The sequence below is a fragment of the Ailuropoda melanoleuca genome, chromosome 14 (genome assembly GCF_002007445.2).
Source record: "Ailuropoda melanoleuca isolate Jingjing chromosome 14, ASM200744v2, whole genome shotgun sequence".
Classification (NCBI taxonomy): Eukaryota; Metazoa; Chordata; class Mammalia; order Carnivora; family Ursidae; genus Ailuropoda; species Ailuropoda melanoleuca.
This window is the reverse complement of record NC_048231.1, coordinates 68,262,100-68,281,431: the sequence shown is the minus strand read 5'-3', so window position 1 is coordinate 68,281,431 and position 19,332 is coordinate 68,262,100. Positions and strand designations below refer to the sequence as shown.

At 36.6% G+C, this 19,332-nt stretch overlaps 1 protein-coding gene across 12 annotated transcripts in view; it reads left to right on the top strand.

Annotated features, from left to right (window-relative positions):
• The window catches only part of NOL4 (nucleolar protein 4), a 388,522-nt gene that overhangs the window by 279,186 nt on the left and 90,004 nt on the right, over positions 1-19,332 (top strand). For all 12 annotated transcript variants that reach the window (XM_002917597.4, XM_002917596.4, XM_034642861.1 and 9 more), the window contains one exon: positions 9,584-9,697. In XM_002917597.4, coding sequence (XP_002917643.1) covers positions 9,584-9,697 — 114 coding nt within the window. The remainder of the gene's footprint in view (positions 1-9,583; positions 9,698-19,332) is intronic.

Below are 19,332 nucleotides of genomic sequence, written 5' to 3'. Positions count from 1 at the left end.
AATAGTCTTCCTTGATTCTGCCTTTGGTGATGTCAAACTTTTGCCATCTCAGAACAAATTCTAAATTTCTTACAATAATAGAGTATGGCCTTTTGAAACTGAGAGACCTAGGTTCAATTCCTGGCTTAGTTCAATTCCTGTACAACTTTGTGTTATGTTTCTGAATCTCCAGTTTTTGAAAGGAGAGGGCTGTTGGAATATTATATATGATAATGCATATGAAATATTTAGCATATGATCTGGCCTCTTCCTACCCTTTCTTCTAACACACTTGATTATTTCATGCATTACCTTAAGCTATCACATGGGACTTCTGATACTTTTCTCTGTATGTGCTCTTGTGGTCCACTGATTGTTCCTGACTCAGGGATCATAGGTACTGTTCTCTCATTACTTACTAAATATATTAAGGTTGAGGAATAATTAGAGTCTAAAGAATACAGCCAACATAGTTGTCAGAGTTACTTATCACTGGATCTTTTAGTTTTAGCAAAATGTTGGCCTAAGCCTTATGGAGTACCCCTCATACACTCCATCCCCCTTCCCTCTATAAATACAAAATAGTGAGTAGAATATAACTACTTTTTAAATACCTAGCCAAAATCAGAAGAAAGAAAAGGAAATCTGCAGGCTATGAACTTGATAGGAAACTCATAGCCAGAGTACTAAGCCCTTAATTTGATAGGGTAACAGACTAGCAAGGTAGAAAAACTGAATGTAGGCCAAAACAGGTCAGGGTTGCAGTCTAAATGCCCACTTAAGTTCAAGAAATGTGAATTTTGTAACCGTAGAGGAACACAAACTGCAAAGTGCATGAATGGCTGGGAAGGGTTCCTCCCCTGTGAAAGGGGAATTAGAAACATCCAGTTACGACTTTGACAAATAAAATGGCGGGTATTATAAGCATTAAAATTCAAACCTTCCTGGATGGGGTAAGCAGCAGATAAGATTCAGCCAAAAAGAAAAATCAATAATCTGGAACATAGAACTGTGGAAATTACTTCTAGAAAGAAAAAGAAAGAGAAATAGGAAAAAAGAAGTTAAGATGGAAAATAGAATGATAAAGCTAGATTTAAAAGGCATTCCGGAAGAGACATTTGAATAAGAACCACTTTCAGATGAGAAGGGAGTTTTTTAGAATTGAGTAGACCATTGAATTCTAAGAACAGAAGAATAGAATTTACACTGAGCAGGGTAAATAAAAACAGGTCTGTATCTGTGTACATCAGTGAAACCACAGCAGACCCAAGTAATTCTTAAATGTCGCTATGAAGAAACAAGAGATTATCTTAAACAGAAAAACAGAATGAATATACCTCTTGTCCTCAAAATAGATGCCATTAAGACTGTCTACAAAGGACTAAGGAAAAATTGTCTTGATTTTGTTTTGGGTTTTTTGTTTTGTTTTGTTTTGGGTTTTTTTGTTTGTTTGTTTGTTGTTTGTTTGTTTTTAGAGAAACTACTTTTAATTCACAAATCAATGCCCAGCTAATTTCTGCTTCCAGAGTAAGAAACAAAGAACTACCTCAGACAATGACCAAGGTTACCATTCACAGGTTGTCTGTGGAAGAGCTGAAATGTCCTCCAAGCAGAGGGAAGCTGAGCCCTGAAGGAAACAATGGAAAATTAGAGCATTGCTGATAAAATCTGAAGAAAAACACCTTGATTTCATAGCCCATGGATCTTGGCTCTTAGACCTGCTTTGCCAGTCATTACTCTTAGACCTTGTATCCCTGAGCTTCAGTTTCCTCCTGGGAAAAACGGAAACAAATAGCATTTTTTTCATACATGAAAACCAGTGTCATTTGAAATAACAAACGTAAAAAGTCCTACCAAGCCTAGTACCCAGTATTTGAGGAACATGATAAAATGCAATCTAATTTGAAATTGCGTCCCATGGCTCCCTTCACTGGAAAACCCTCTGGATTGTCTGGATTGTCTCAATGTGGATTGTCTCAATCTCTTGAACGAGTTGGAGGACTAAATCAAATATGTCTTTATCAATTTAGTCCTCACTTCTTGCTAAAAGCAGCCTTAAATCTCTCTTTCTTCTGTGTGCCAATTGTGCTTCGTGGTACATCTTTTGTAGTTTTATCCTGTCTTCTATTGCTGTTACTTATAAATGGGCCTTAGCTCCTTTACAGGAAGTTCTGTTCCTTGAGTACTACACCGCTTACCTTGTTCATGTCCGTGTCACCTACAGTGTTTTACATACAGTGCAATTAATTGCTCATGAAAGCTGCTCAGTACATGTTCAATTCAACTGAATTGATATTGTCGAATGAAAGACGGATGAATGACTGGACATTTACTAATGTGTTACTTTGTGGTAGAAATTAGCTGAGAGATAAGCTAATTTTTATTGTGTGCTATGTGTTTCATAGTATTCAGCATTTGGCATTTCAATTTTAAAAGTGCTAACTGAAAATCTAATAGGGAAAAAAAATCTTCCTGAAGAAAAAAGTTACATTACATTAATTTTAACTCTTGTTAACTCTTTCAATACTGTTTTTAAGATATTTTCATTTATTTTGCAGTTTTTGAGCATAGGTAGTCACATTAGCTGAATGGGTAGAATTTGTGTACAGTGTTGGGCTTCACAAATAAGCTATTGGGGCAAAGAGGCCATGATTGACCATAATCTTAAGCATATCTAGTCACTTTTTTTCAGAATTAAAAGATGTTTCCTAGTGGAGATTTAAAGAAGTGGTCACTTTGTTAAAAATTATGTCATTTCATTTTCTCATCTTGGTCAAAGGTATTTTCAGATGGAATTAGACAAGCTGGGCTTCTCAGTATTAAATGTAAGACATTAAATCCTCATGTATTTGTGAGAGATCCTTATTAAAGGCCAATAATGCTCTAAATTTAAGGCCGAAGTGCATACCATTAACTCATAATTATTATCAAAAAGCCTGGATGAAGGTTAATTAGCATTTTTGCTAAAAACACATTTTCAATCTCTTTTTAAATGGTCTGGAGAATTTTCTCAAGAAACTGGGAAGTTCAAGGATTCACACATAGTTGGATCCATGGGGACAGATATCAGGGCTTCTCTGCTCTCCTGTTTCTTAACTATGCTTCTCTTGTGTGTTAGCTTACTTCTCAGGTCCTTGCTACCTTTTATAAAATGTTGCCATCAGTAGCTCTGAGCCTCACTTCTTAAAACTTACTGTCCAAGAACTGTCTTCTAGCTCCAGATCTCCCTTCCCATGAAAGAACTTTGGTCCTATTTAGATTGTATGTCCATCCTTAGATCAGCCACTGAGATTAAAGGGATGAGCTCTCATGATTGTCCACACCTAGGTCATGGTGAGGGTCAGTCAATGAGACTCTTTGCTCATTATTTCTACCAAAGCCAAATAGGGTGGGGAAAGGACTACTGAACTATGATTTTAGTCCACATCCACAAGTCTTATCTGAAACCTTGCAACATATGTGGTCCAAAATTCAGAACTTTTCAGATTTGGGGCCCATGACAGAGTATATACTCTGGTTATTGTATAATACTTGCAACAGGGTCTGGGAAAGCATCTCATAGACAAATATATTAGTATTTCTGCCATAAAAGATATGAATATTCACAGAAAGTAGAAAAAGGAAAGATTGTTAAGTATTCTCATGTCAATTTTTTTCTGCCAAATTTCCCCAAATTTATTGAACTCTGAATTTATACAAGATGAACAGAATTGTGATAAAAGGTTGTGTGTCTGTAATTGACATACTTTATTGCATGTGTATTACACCCTACATGCTGGGCATGTATTAGCTTGTAAACTATGATAGCAGAGACAATATTGATACTGGTTATATATTTGAACTTGGCACAGTTCCTGACATATAGAATGTGCTCATTAAATATATTTATTGAATAGATAAGTGAAGATATCAGTGACTTTATGTACATTACTTCATCATGGAATTGTAACAATTATCCCATGATATAGAGATTATTTTTCCTATTCATAACTTACTGAATGAACCTTAGTTCTGCCATTTGGAAAAATGGAAATAATGATACCTGCCAAGATGAGTGAGGCTCAGAGAGAGTAAATAGCAAAAGCGGACAGACCAATTGCAAGTAGCTGATTTCATAATAACATCCAGGTCAGTCACTTCATTGCTCAACAATTAACTTTATTCCACTGATGTATACAAATGAAGCTACTTGGTTAATAGAAGGGATCATCCCTTAAGAGTAACAATTTTCTTTTTCTTTTTTTAAAGATTTTGTTTATTGACAGAGAGAGACAGCCAACGAGAGAGTGAACACAAGCAGGGGGAGTGGGAGAGGAAGAAGCAGGCTCCCAGTGGAGGAGCCTGATGCGGGGCTTGATCCCATAACGCCCTGAGCCGACGGCAGACACTTAACGACTAAGCCACCCAAGGCACCCCAAGAGTTACAATTTTCTACACAGCCTGTAACAATTATCCCTTTAGGCATAGATATACCATTTGGGGGAGATAGAATGTCCATATCATCTTAACTGCAGAATTTCTAAATTATGTATTTTATGAAATAACAAGATTAGGAAAAGTAATCTTAGTGTAGGGCCCTATGTAAACTGACTACTGAATCATTTGCTTTAGCTATTCTGAAAGAGCTCATTCTATGTAGAATCTTGGGTGGATGTGCAGTTGCTCCCAACCTAACCTCCTTTAACACTTGATCGGGTAATGCTTACACCCTGGATTCTAGTGAGCCTTGCCACTCATAAGTACTATTAGCCCATGAATAGAGTCTTACAGTCATGATTTCTTTTACTTTTTTAAAAATCGTAAACAACCTGGAGTATCCTAAGTGTATGGCAGAAATGCAGAGGACTCTAACATTGTTTAGTTTATAGTTTTAAGACCCCAAAAATGGAACGGTTTGTTGGTGTGGTGGTAAGTTTTCCATGTATATATAAGGAAAGACCCCTTTAAGTTGTGCCAACAGCAATCACATCTTAAGTTCCCAATTAAAATGTGACTCTTTCAACTCCAAAAGTTCCATGTGACAATTTAGCCATCTGTTTAATGAAACAACCACCACTGATATGGTCATAGATAATTATTACAATAAGAACAGTGCTAGGGAAAGATCAGCTCATCCCAGTTGAGGATGACAGTTAATTACGAAGAGATAATTAGTGAAGGTGTTTCGCATTGTTTCATCTTCAGGGTAAGAAATAGGTAACAAATCTCATGTGGAGTGTATGATTATATACATCTTTGAATCATTATTTTTGGATCTTATAAGATATAAACCAAATAGTATATTTATTGAGCTATATTCAACCAGAAGGAGAAGTGTTGTTTTTCCTAAATTATCTATTGAGTTCTATGCATTGGAGGGTTTTTTTGGTCAAAATATTCTTCAGTTATTACATGGAGGCTTTTGTGTTCTCTGGCCACTTTGACTGATGGAAGAGGAAATTTTCAGCACTTGTCCCTGGTGGAATCCATGATGAGAGCCCTTAATACACTCTGCTAATTACCTGCCAGGAAGACCTAGTGCAGCAATATTAGAGTAAACTCTGTGCTATCAATGTGATGAAGGAAAGGAGAGTTCTGGCAAAGATGGTTCTCAAAACTCACACTAAACAATAGTTTTAAATTCCTCTATGATAACATTGCTTTGATAAGGAGCAAAATTGATTAATTTCCTTCTCACTATCTTGGTTTAAGTACTTCTGAGCTGTGAAATAGATAAAAGCCAAATTATGGAGGAACAATAAACAAAAGACTCATTTTTAGTATCTTCAAGCCAGGCGCAGTGTAACGGAGCTGTGTGTGTTGGGAGGAGAATTGGTTCCTCGATATTAGAACCAAGGGATTTTTACAGATTGCCTCCCAGGAAAGAAAGAACGCTGCCTGGCTCCTCATTCTCATTTCGGGCACAAGACTAAGCTTTTCTTATGTTTCATACACAGTCATTTCTTGGCACTCCTGGTTTCTCCAACATGAGATTCTTGTGAATTTATATTGCATGCATTTAGAACATGTGACAGAACTGAGCTAAGTCACATTTATTTTTGTGCTCTTAATGAAGAAAGGTTTTAAAGAATCAATAGGAAAATATATTAGGAGAATCTCAGTGCCTTTAAGAGGAGAATTTTAGTGAGATCCGAATATATTCTTTACTTAAATGCAAAATAGAGTTAGCTGTAAATGGATTCCTCTGTAGGAGTGTGTAGTATTTAAGGTCTCTAGCTTTGTTTAAGCTTACTGGGACTTTAGTTGTGAACTGAGAATAATTCTTTACTAGGAATTATTATTCCTAATTTATCATCAGATTTAGATACAAATCCAGGTGTTTCCACATACATAGCTGTGTGATCTCGGGCCAGTTATATAATCTCTCAGAACGTCAATTTATTTTTCATCTAAAATATGAATATTACAAGTACTTTTCTCAAGTGTTGTTTGGAAAACTGAATTAGATAATGAATCTATGCTGCTTGTTTTAGTGCCTGGCCACCCCAACTCTCAATATGAGTTAGGTATTATTTATATTTATCTAAAAATTAAATTAGGATGGTACCAGTTTTCTACTTAGAGGTACATATTTCATTATGTACTTAAGTTATAGTAAATTCTTTGAAAAATACATGTCTGTTTCTTAAACTGTAACATAGATTTATTCATTCTGCCTTTCCAATGAGCATGTATTAATTATAATACATACATATAAAGGGTTAGCTTTGGTCTGCTTATTGTTTAGTTGAGCACAACAGGGCATGTGTATAAGGATTTTTTTTTATATTTTATATTAATGATAAACTATATCGAAGTAGTAAGTATACAACAGAATTTAGAGAGTAGAAGGGTTGAGAATTGGGAGACATGAACCCTGGGTTGTATATGTAGTCAATTTGTCCTTTGGTAAATCACTTAACTTTTCTGGGTTTCAGTTTTTTTTAACTTTAGTGAAGAAACTTGTACTGAATGATTTCTTGGCTGTTTATAGTTATCAAGTTATAATCCTACAATAAACTCAGAACAACTCCATTTTCAAAATTATACTATTTAACTACTGGCAATGTCTATCACGTATCTTCGCTTCTACTTATTTTTTTCCACTTAATAGGAAAGAGTACATCATTGCTTTATCTTGAAGTTGATTTTTTTTCCCGAAATCTTGAAATAGTAGGCTATCCAGTCCTTAAAAATGATCTAACCCCATTCAGCCAGGGCATTCTAGTTTCTGAGAAGGCCAATTTCCGTATCTGGAAAAGGCAAAACTCTCCTCAGCATTTTCTTTGAAAAGGAAATCACATAAATTATGCCTAACAACTTTTACTATTCTAATGAAAGTTATTTCCCATTTTGTTTTTTAAAAATTAAAAAAAATTAAAAGAGAATTCTAATTTTAATTACAGGGATATTTTACCTTCTGTTCTCCTGTTCAACCGACCTTTATGCATTTAAGAAGATGTGTATTTATTACTTTAATTGAATCAGCTTAGTAAAGTTCCATAGCTTTATATATTCCTGATTTTGAATGGAGCTACCTGATGGAGAAAAATAAAGACAATGAAGAGCAGAAATACATCTCTCTGAATTTCATATGACTATCAATAATTGGATCAAGAAAAGAGAGGCTGCTGATGTTTTATTTAGATTGTGTTAATTCAGTCCCTAGAACCAGATGAAAGGTCTAATAATATAGTTTACAATGATGTGAACTGTCACTTCTATTTGAATAATGCTAGCTACAATCAAATAATTTTTCTTTTTCCATAATGGAATGTTCTTATTCTCATTTTTTCTATAACACCTTTGCCTCCAAACGTAATTCAATCGAGAAAAACAACATTGTGTACCTAATTCCCAGGCGGCTTAGATTATAATTTTGAGCCGAGCTATGGCCAAAGTTTTGCCCTTTCATGAGACACTGATTTTGTGGCTTAATATATTTTTGGTTCTGAGCTAGATTATCTTATCCATACTCAGGGAAGTAGAGAATGAAGAAGCCATATGAATTTTGAAATTATATTTACATCTTTATGGCAATTTATTTTTTTTAATTTTTAATTTTTTTATCTGATTTGATCCTCCTTTCTGTTCCCAGCACACACTCCTGGCTTTCTGATTTCTTTCTGAAAATGCTGCTGCTCCATTTACCTGGCACTTCAGGGGCCTCTCTCTTTTCTTTCTTTTGCAAAAATAGCATTTCCACTATCTTAATGCATTATTGTGGAGGTTGTCTTGGCATCACTCCAGGCATCTCATGGGGTAGCAGTGGAGACAGTACCCTATACCTTTCCTACCTTTTGTCTACAGAGGTTACTTTGGAGGTGGAAGCATGAGGAGGTCGGATGAGGCAGCTATAGAAATTGCTTCCTAGTTCAAGCAAGTTCAGAGCCTGGTCTCTTTATACGCTATACAAGTTCCACTGAGGAGTATCTGTGAAAGCACTTGTGGTCTGAATTTAGCTGTTCTTCAGTATTGAGATATAAGCCCTACGGTTCGGTTTGCTAAGGCAAATTTTACATGCTAGAGTTAGCAAAAATGAATCAAGTACCATAAGTGCATGCTCCTATTCACTTAAAAAAATTAGAAGGTCTCTGTTAGGTTTCAGGCTTCTAATAAATGGCATTCATACATATTTGAGATTGAGGCTTTGAAAACTTGAAGGTGGCATGTCACTATATAGGCTAGCTTCCCAAAGGACATTATTTATTTTGTAATTTCATATTTTGCTATCTTATCTGGCTTAATTGTCATGTTATTTCTTATCTATCATTTGCTTATCTTCATTAAAAAACTGTTCAATATCATTAAGCACTTCATCTTTCCATTAGATGATTTTGCATGTAATTATGGGAAAAGAAAATGGAAAACTTTTCCGATTATCACAAATGATATGGAGAATTGCAAACAAATTGAAGTTAATTATGAGCTTAGTTGGGGGGTTAATTAATTTCTATGTGGGCTACATAGAAGATGGATTTCGAACATGTGTCTATTAAGTTAATATTAATTCCTGTTTTATAAATAAAACACGTAGGCACACATACAGCCCATATCAAAACATCAAACTTTTATTACATCGAAATTGGTCCAGGACTGACTTTTTAGTTTGTGTTTAAACTGAAGTATTTTTAGAGGTTTTTAATCATACCAGTTGTGTCCCAACTTCGAGTGTAAATATTCATATTTCATATTAAAATTGTTTGACATGGTCTGAGCGTCTGTCAGTTTTTCCAACTATGTTTCAGCCTTGTCACTTGATTTTGTTTTGTTGTGCATCGCCATGTGTTGTGAGAGAATTAAAGCACTTCTTTTATTTGCAAAACCCAGTCAGCATTTTGTCACTGCCTATTCCAACTCCAGCTTAATGGCCCAGACTGACTATTTGTGACAATGGAGCTGTGGGAACGAGTGATGGATCTGTGTAGCAGCTATAGCTTGAACTTCTAGCTTTCATTTCTCATCTTTGCAATTTCCATTTCCTCTTTTTATTGAAATAAGTTCAGTTGAAATAAATGGATACTCCTGCACATACTGTGAGCTCTTCTGAGAATAGCATTGGTCTGTTAATAATTTTTCGTGTTTCTCTCTCTCTCTCTTTTTTTTTTTTTTTTTTTTTGTTNAGTCTCGACCTATTCCTTCCCACCTTACTTCAGCAGTTGCAGAGAGTATCTTGGCTTCAGCCTGTGAGAGTGAGAGCAGAAATGCTGCCAAGAGGATGCGTCTGGATAGACCACAGGTACTGGGGAGCCGTGGGGGCTGGCGTGCACCTGCGATAGCAAACAAATACGGTTCATTTAGTCCAATTTAGGTAGAAGGGGAAAGAGATCAGGAGGCATCTGTGAAATTTTCTGTGGTGAAAAATAGCCAAATGTAAAGTTAATGAGTCAGAATCCTGTTTTGTTTCCAATTCGCAGGCTAATTGCTTATTTAAGTAAGTGGTTCTGACTGATCATTGACAATAGTTTTGTAAATTTACCTGATTGTTTATGATGGTGACATGATCAAACCTCTCTTTAATTGCCTCTAGTCTGTGGCTAAATGTCAGTGGATTATTCTGGGAATGGTGAAAAAGCACAGATTTTGAAAGACTGGAAAGCCATAAAATGGGGATATAAAATAATGAAAATGTATGTCCTGGGCTTGCTTCCTCATTAATGAGCCATTTACTATACACCCATCAAGTGTCATCTTTCTCTGTCTCTTTTCTAAGGATGTACCCTCATGGGGTGTGGACGTGTACATTTTGTGTGCATATGTTTCACTCAGTTTTCTCTTGTTTTATCTGCATCCGTCTGTCACCCCTTCTCAGGTCTGGAATGCCGTTCTCTGTTTGCTTTTTCTCTCTGACCTTCTTAATGATCCATAGCTAATTACTAAATTGTAATATATAACATTAAATGCTACACATCGAACTATGCTGTATGCTGGCTTTTAAGTTACTTTTACAAGTGATCCAGGGCTTCGTATCTTTAAGTTTGGAAGGAGAAGACTAAATTGTTCATCTAATTTTGTTTTTCCTGTGAGCCAATGGGCTTCTAAGAAAAATAGAAAAAAACTTTTCCATTCCAGTATTAAAATATGTAAAAATGTTTCAGAATGGCATTATTTAAAAATTTTACGTGTTTATTATCAATAGGGCATGTGCTAATAATTCTAAACAATGCAAAAGATGAAGGTTTTAATTTTTTAAATGTAATATTTGCCTCAGATATCATATATATTTCGAGTTTGTTAGTCATTCTTGGCCAACAGTATTTATTCACATACACATACCCTCAGTAGGACTTTTATCATTATCCTAAGTCTAGAATTCATCTTGCTTGAAACAAGTCAGAGCTCTGTATACCATAGCAAGTAGCAGAGTGATTAAGGTGGCACATTCTGGAGTTGAAGACATCTGGTTTTGATTCTCAGCCCTACCCTTACTAGTTGTGTGCCCTTCAGAAAGCTGTTCCCTTCTCTGTGCCTTGGTTTCTTCATGAGCAAGCTAACAGTAACAGTTCTCATCCTATAGGGTTGTTGTGAGAATGACAGATTTATGTTAAATACTTAGCCTGGCACATAGTAAGCATCAGTAAGTTCAGCCTAGAAAAGATGATTTTAACTGATATTCTGTCATTGCCTTGGCATCAGTAAAACTAGAAAGAAGCACTCATAGGACTTTCTTAGATACAGGACTTTTGAAGTCAGACTAAGTATATTTGAGAAAAGATCATAATTCTAGAAACTGGAATGGTAGAATTCTGGGATTGAATGGGCTCTTCTGGGTGTTGTCATGCCATATATCCCACCTAGTCTACACTCTCGAATGGTGCCAGTCATATAAACAGTTATTATGAAAATTAAAGGACTGATTCACATTATGCACTACCTATGATATCACTCTACAATATCCCCCAAAGCTGCCCATCCACCAATATTTGGTCCTATTACTTAAACCACTGTTACCCTCATCTATAAAATGGAGGGCAAAAATATTAAATTCATAGGTTAATTTTGAGGCTCTAATAAGGCAAGTCCTATGAAAGTGTAGTTCCTTTGATTAGTTCATGTGTTGTCAGAGCTCTGCCATAGCACCATTTGCTTGAATACCTAAAGTGGTAGGAAAACCCCACCTCTAGTGTTAGAGATCTACTATTTACTAACACATGTTATCAGAGAGCTTCAATCATTTTGACGGTCCTTAAAATGAGATCAAATTTGCTTCCTAGAGCTTCTACCCATAGAAGAAAAACTGCTAGCAATCACGAAGAGAGTCTTTTCTTACTACTGCCAGTAGGGACTGGAAGGGCTGGGGACCAACTCCCTGTTTCCTTTTTTTGCCCTCCTACGTAGTGGTCATTCGTGGCAAGGCTCCGTTACCTGAGAATAGGGGCTGTCCAATATCTCTCCCACGTAGGATTGTTCTTTCCAGGCTTTAAAAGTGAGTTCAGTTAATTTGGGAGATATGAAAGAAATGATTTAAAAATTACATTTTACGATTTATTGGAAATCTAATAGGCACTTGGTAGACTTTTTTTTTTTTTTCCATTTAGTGATTTCAACAACCCCTATGAGAAGCAGGTATTATTATTCTTATGTCCCTATAAGGAACCCTAGGTTCAGAGAAGAGGGATTATTTGTACAGGGTCACCCAGCTACGTGAGCAAACCAGACTATGAGTTTATATTATGTGCGGCTGACACTTGAGATCTCTATACAAACCTATACCTTTCACTGATACATTCACTGAGGGGAAACCCGGGTCCTGGAAGAAACTCTTAGGATACGTATTCTTTATGCCTCTGCTCATAATGTTTTTGACAGTGCATTTTTCTGTTGGAAAACAATCTGTCTTAATCACAAAGGTATTTGCAATCTTTCATAACTAACAAACCAGGCTTCCCCAGTAAGCAAGTTATTCCAAGCAGGACATTTTTGTCTCAATATCAGTTTGAAGAAGTGCCTCACTTCATCTGGGAAATGGGTTATGCACTGAGAATGCTGATTTAGTGTTTATTAGTATTTTAAAATAAATAATATATGTTACACTTAGATACTTAAAAGTATCTAAATTATTTCTGCTTACCATGAATTCTGTAGATTTCATCTGGCATGCCACACAAAGGCTTCTACCAAGTGATTTTGCACTTCCAAGCCAAGCATGCAGATGGGAGAGCCCGCTTCTCTTTCGATCTAAACCCTCTTTACCCAAGTAGAGATAGCCAGGATTCTTTTGGGTGTTGGCAATGAGATCATTCTTTTCTGCACCCATTCTTAACCCATCTCACAATTTGTTGAGTTTGCTGGTGACTCAAAGATTCTTTATTATGCCCCTGCCGTTCTGTAGGTGCATGAAAGTTCAAGAACTGGACAGTTAAATTTGGATTCTGTTAAGCCCCATTCTGCGTGCTTGCTGCCAGTGGTTGGCCACGTGGAGAGCAATAATTATGTATGTCCTTCAGACTTTATGAAGCTTGATGAATTAATTGGATTTTATAAAGCTGTTTGAGCTAGGAACATGAAAGGTATTATGGATGTGTTAAATACTTTATTTCATATGCCTACCTTACACCACAGTCCAAATGAGCCTTGTTATTATGCAGCCTGAGCCCTGGAGCAAGCCAGTGGCAAGGACAGGAGCCTCCTGTTTTATCAGGAATCAGATTTCACAGAACTGAGGTCAACCCTCAGTGCATTATAGAACGCAGTCAGCATTTCTTTTCTTTTAATGTGAAAATCTGGAATTTTTATGGCATCTGGGAAATTCTTCCTCACTCTGACAATTCAAAAAAAAAAAAAGGGCAAAATCAGACTTCACTTTATTATGACATAGCTTGAATTAAAAGATTCTTTTTCTCTATCTTTATTTCATTCCTCTTTCCTTAAAAAGATTTTTCAGTGCTCTTGGTTACAATTCATCTAGATGGAGAGACAAAGGCAGCAAGTGAGAGATAAGAACGAGCTACTTGCCGGTGATTTGTTTCCCATCCGTGTGTACTTTTTTGCTGTTTTTAAGGGATGCTATATCTTTTATTCCTGGCTTACCGACTGATAAACTTAGGAAGGTTCTGAATGATGTGAGTTTCTTTGGTTTCTTTTCTCTATCCCCAGTTCTTTGAATTAAATTTGTTTGGGGGTCACATAGAGCCAAGGGTCAGGGGCTTCCCCGGCATCAGTGCGACAGATACAGCCGTCGTGAAGGACAACACAGTAAGAGGGCAAGATGACAGTTTTTGCGGTGACTGGGACAGATGGGAAATCAATGGTAGGCTGTGATGTGACTTCTTTGACTCTATCGAAAAGAACACGGAGAAGGGGGAAGGAGAAATGGCATGTTAGTTCCTTGTGACATAATAAAAGGTGAGAAATCAAGGGAAAAAATACTGAAAACTGGTGTTTTGTGAAGTTAAAAAAGAAAATCACTGCTAGTAAACTAGCATGAAACCACAGCCAGGACCTAAAAATATTCGGTAAGCCCAGCGTTCCCGGTACTCGGTTTTCTTGAGCAGTGGTGAATGCCTTGCAACCTGCATGTATTCATGATTCTTCCCACGTCTGTGAGGGTACTAATGAGTGGGCATGTTATTGAATGTAAATGTAGATACAAAGGTTTAAAATAGAGCCATGTAAGCATGGTGTGATTTTCATACAGACGTTGTATTTTGTCAAGGGCATTTTCGAAAACTAGCCAAAACACGCTGGTCAAGACATAGTTTTCAAGACAGCCGGCTTTTCTATCATATTTCGTTCTGCACTGTCCTATGTCCTTTTGATACCACTTATAAGCTTTAACAAATGCACAACTGAAAACAGCTTTTTCAATAGGATTCTAATGCTTCCGTTGAAACAATGCACTACTAACTGAGATGTGTCTTGAAACCTCTTTCTGTGCCCTTCCAGCCCACACCCCTGGGCTCCCATTCTCAACCATTCTCAACTTCTATTCTACTCCCAGAATTTTTCTTTCTCGTATGTAATATTTTAGGAGAAACCTGGCATCTTTGAATCTTTCAACCTATGTTTCAGCGTGGCCCTTTCATCCAAGGGAGGAAATATGCTCTAGAAGAACAACAAAGTACCATAGACTGTAGTTCTTGGATTACATCGTATTTCCGTTGTAACGTGTAATTTAAAGCTACTTAGAATAAACTTCCCAGGTCATCTCACTAAATGGGGCCTTAGTCTCCCCATTGATAATAATATTAATAACAGCACCAGAAGTATTTATGGACGCAGTGGCTTGTGAGGTGTTTCGTAAGCCCATTTTATGTCATTGTCATGGCTTTTAATGAAGTGGGGAAACTGAGGCTTCAGCAAGGTAACTTCTCCCAAGGGTGCCGAGTTGCTCAGGCTGGAGCCCCATTTTGATCCAAGTCTTGTGCTTTTTAAAATCACTCGTTCCATGTAAAATCACCAAAGCAGCAGCAGCTACCACTGTCGTCTGGTGTGCGTGTGGGTGTGTGTGTGTGTGTGTGTGTGTGTGTGTGTGGTGGTGGCAGCTCACAGCATTCGGTGACATGTACTTTCCAAATGGTGAAAAACTCTTGGTAAATTTCCAAATGAGACGTAGTACAATATCGCCTTGATTTACATAGTAATGCTCTGCCTGAAACAATTCAATATATATTTAAAAGCATGCATAAAGACTTCGTGTTTATACCTAAACTAAACTTTTAGGCTCAGATAATCATATATTAGGTTTTCACCTAAAAAATATCCAGCAGGACTTTTGAAAACTGGCATGGGAACAGAGACAGTTCTTAGTCATTTGAGACTGCCTGGAGCGTGTCGGAGCTTCCAGTAAGCTGGCCCCCCACCCACTTCACGCCTGTGTCACCTGCTATATATTTTCCACGTGTCTCCTGTGAGTGGTTGGTAGCACTCTCTTTAAGAAGCACTGCTATGGACAGACTAGGATTTGAATAGGAACAGGAATCCTCAATTCTCAGATCCATTCCTTGGTAGAGAACTCATAACTCTGTTACTCCCACTGGAAGAGACTGACCTTGAGCTTCAAAACCCACAAATTTTCCATAGGCTTTGCATTGATCATATTCAATGAATTTTCCCTCCATCCTTTTCTCCTTCCTTTTACTTTTTGTTTTTATGTTCACTGGAACCTAGAGATAAAAATTGCATGCTATCAGATAAAAATAACTTAACCAGGTCCTTTGATTTAATGTTATGTCTTTGCAAGGAGGACGCAATTAAGTATCAATGGCCATATCAGTTATGCCCTCAGTCAAGAAACTAAGCCACATGTGATTTCAAATTCCAGTTTTATTCTTGAAGTACAGTTCCATTTTGTATTCATCATTCAACTATTTTAAACTCTCTCCCAAAATTACATTTCTATTCTTTCTAATTTTGAAGTCACCATTATGTTAGATATTTATAACAGGGATGCCGCAGCATCCAACACTTTGCTACAAATAGAAATCCACAAAAAGATAAGGTTCCATGGTCTTCAGAAATGCATGTTTCATCAGTTTTCATCATCCATAAATACGCTGTTTGCATGCTCACCATCGGAGGGCACGACTTGGCAGCTCTTCTCTTTCTCTGATGGTTACACACTGAACTATCTGCTTACTCACATTGTCTCTAAAATACCTGGCTATATGTAGTAAGTTATCACTTTCTAAAGGAATCGAGGTTTTCCTCTAGGAAATAGCTACCCCAGTGCATATCAACCATGACCTTAAATTCATGAGCACCAAAGAATAGACCAAATAGTAAACCAACCCAGAGAAATCTGATTACAATTAGCAGTAATTGGGCCTCGGATAAACCTCATGGGCTACCATACACCACTGTGCGAAGCGAGAAACTTGATTACCGACATTGTCACCACGGCAAACCTACCATAATACTTCTGTTAGACCAGAACAGACTCTGGGAATGGGTATAATCACATTTTTAAATAATAAAAATATGGAAATATTGTATGTTCTGTTGTATTTTTGTGAAAATACAGAAGTTTTATATGTATGAAAACTAAGAAAAGTAAAGATATATACCAAAATAAAATGTTTTACAGTTACATAAAATATCCTTATGGACAGTTATAATGCATTTTCACCATTCCAATTCACAAGTTTGAGCTTATTGCACACATTATATAATATTTGAGAAACAGGGTTAAAATAGTTTTCCTGGAATTTTTATTTGCTCTGTGCGGAAGAATACTTGACCTGAATTCTGTTGATATTTTGTGAGCAAAATAATTGCTTTATGAGTTTGTATTCTTTCAGCATTAGTTAAATATGGCTGGGCTTTGAATGTGAATTAATTCCAACTTGAGTTTTTGCAAGATATCTTTTTTAATGGATATTAAAAGTTTAAAGCTTTTTCCATGATTTTTTTTAAAGATTTTTTTTATTTATTCGACAGAGATAGAGACAGCCAGTGAGAGAGGGAACACAAGCAGGGGGAGTGGGAGAGGAAGAAGCAGGCTCATAGCAGAGGAGCCTGATGTGGGGCTCGATCCCATAACGCCGGGACCACGCCCTGAGCCGAAGGCAGACGCTTAACCACTGTGCCACCCTGGCGCCCCTCCATGATTTTTTTTTAACTTCCCCGGGTTGTTCCCTAAATGTTTAATTTATCTCTATCAGCAAAGAACATGATTAATTGTAGAAAATTACTGGTAAATAAGTCCTAAAGTGGTTTGCCTATTTAGCAAATATTCATCATATGGAAGATATTTTGCTATGTACAGAGGCCATTAAACAAATAAGGAAAGGGAAGCCTCTCTTTAGCAAGTGCCGGATTTACTTGGTTCTTTGCAGATATGAATTTCCTCATTTCTGGCAATATTGCTGCTGAGTGGGTATCCTTATTCTCACTTTACAGATGGATAAGACATAATATTTTTCCTCAAGAAACTCACATTCCATTAAAGATAAGTGAAATTAGCATGGTAAATGAAATTCTAAGGGTATGATCAGATTGTTGTGAGAGCCAGGGGACAGTGCTCCTAATTCTGCCTACGAAACCCGAGAGGGCTTCCCGGAGGAGGCACTGCTAGATTTGGACCTTGGGAAGTAAAGATTTTGACAGACAAAAAAGCTAGAGGATGATATTCCAGACACATGGAGCATTTCCACGCATGAAAGCTTCTCGAGTGTTAAAAACCACAGTCTCCTGTGAGGGAAACAAGATTCTTGGGAAGAAATAAGAGAGGGGATTGGACATGGAGCTTTAAACTAGATTGTGTTGGTGCTTTCTATGCTGTTATGTGACTTTAAATACATGCCAGAGAGGAGTGAGAAGGAGAGTGAAATATCTTATTTTTAGGAGGCTTCAAAAGCCTATGGACAAGGAAGTGTTGATGAGACACTGGGGCAAAGGTGGGGTCCTGATTCAGTAAGGAATTACTCTCCTTACCACCTGTCATTTCAAGCTTGCTATTTAAATGAGATGATATGTAAAGCTGAGCCTATGCCAAAAAGTGATTATGAAGATAAATCTGCTACAAAATAACCTGTATGGTTACAGGGCATTTCTAAGTTAAACACGAGAGTCTTGGGAACACCTTCTCCGTGCCACAGCATTGACTCAGCTAATTAGGAATCGAAGCTTAATGTTTTCCTATAGTTTTAGCTTATGGAATTATATACAAAGATTATTATTCTATCTTAAAAGTCTCTTAATCTTTTTCTATCTTCTTATGATGTCTCAAAAAACTGACATTACAGTTTTCATCAATAATTTTTTTTTCTTAAATTGATAATATGGTTACTTCTGTATAAAATTTTTCCTTAATGTATGTATTTTCCTTATATAATGTATCAATTTATATCTGTGTAGTGATGCATAGAACATCATTTCGCTAGCCCCTCATAATACTGTGAAGCATGTAGATAGAATGGTTTCCTTCTTCTGTGGATGGGGAGTATGAAGCTGAAACCTTTATTCCTTTTGGGTGATATCTATGGTGTTTTTTTTTTTTTTATTCCACTTTACTATTTAATTTTCTGGCTTCATTGAGAATTCTCCCACATTCTTATAGAAATGATTTCTTTTTAAATTTTTAGGTACATCTTTGGCTTAGGATGTTATTAGTTTCTGGATAAATGTCAGGATATGAGTAGGTGGTTTGAATTCAGACAGAGAAATTCACATAATATGTTTATACACTTTTTAGTGCCAAAGTCAGAGGAACATATGGTTTACTGAGCTCTCCATGAATACAGCATTTATGTTAATATTTATTTTTAAATGGATTATTTTTATGCTTAGTAGATAAATGAAAAGTCTGACATATTCGGCTTATGCCAAATGTATTCATTTTTATAATTTATTTCTCATAATCTATTCATTGCTTGTCTTGTCTTTTCTCTTCAACCGCTTTAAAACCCATTAGTTACCCTGAAACAACAGTATTGTGTGTATTGGTGAAATTTAGCTATAGTCACAAATTTAATATGAATTAGATAATGTAATAACCTGACAAAATTGGACTATGCTTCCTGAAGAGATTTATGATGTTTGACATGACTCACATGGTAAATACAGTGAGACCAGGCCCTGAGGGGCCACATTTTTCTCTCAGTTACTCAACACTTTGGGAAAGTGGGGTTTCTGCAGAGCTGTGTATTTTGGGTTGCAGAATATTACCTTCATTACAAATGATTTTACTTTTGTTTTTCATTTCATTTCATTTCTTTTACTTTCATTTCATTCTAAACTTTCAGGGCATCTTCATTTCATGAAAGAAGTCTTCTGATCATAATTTTTAACCATGGACTTAGTTATTAATCTTTACTAAGGATTGGGCAGTTATGATATTACAGCCTCAGCTACAAGCATAGGTACTGCAGAACAGGTGATATCACAGGCGATCCCATGAAGTCCGTCTTAGAGAAAACCCCCAAGGCAGGTCAG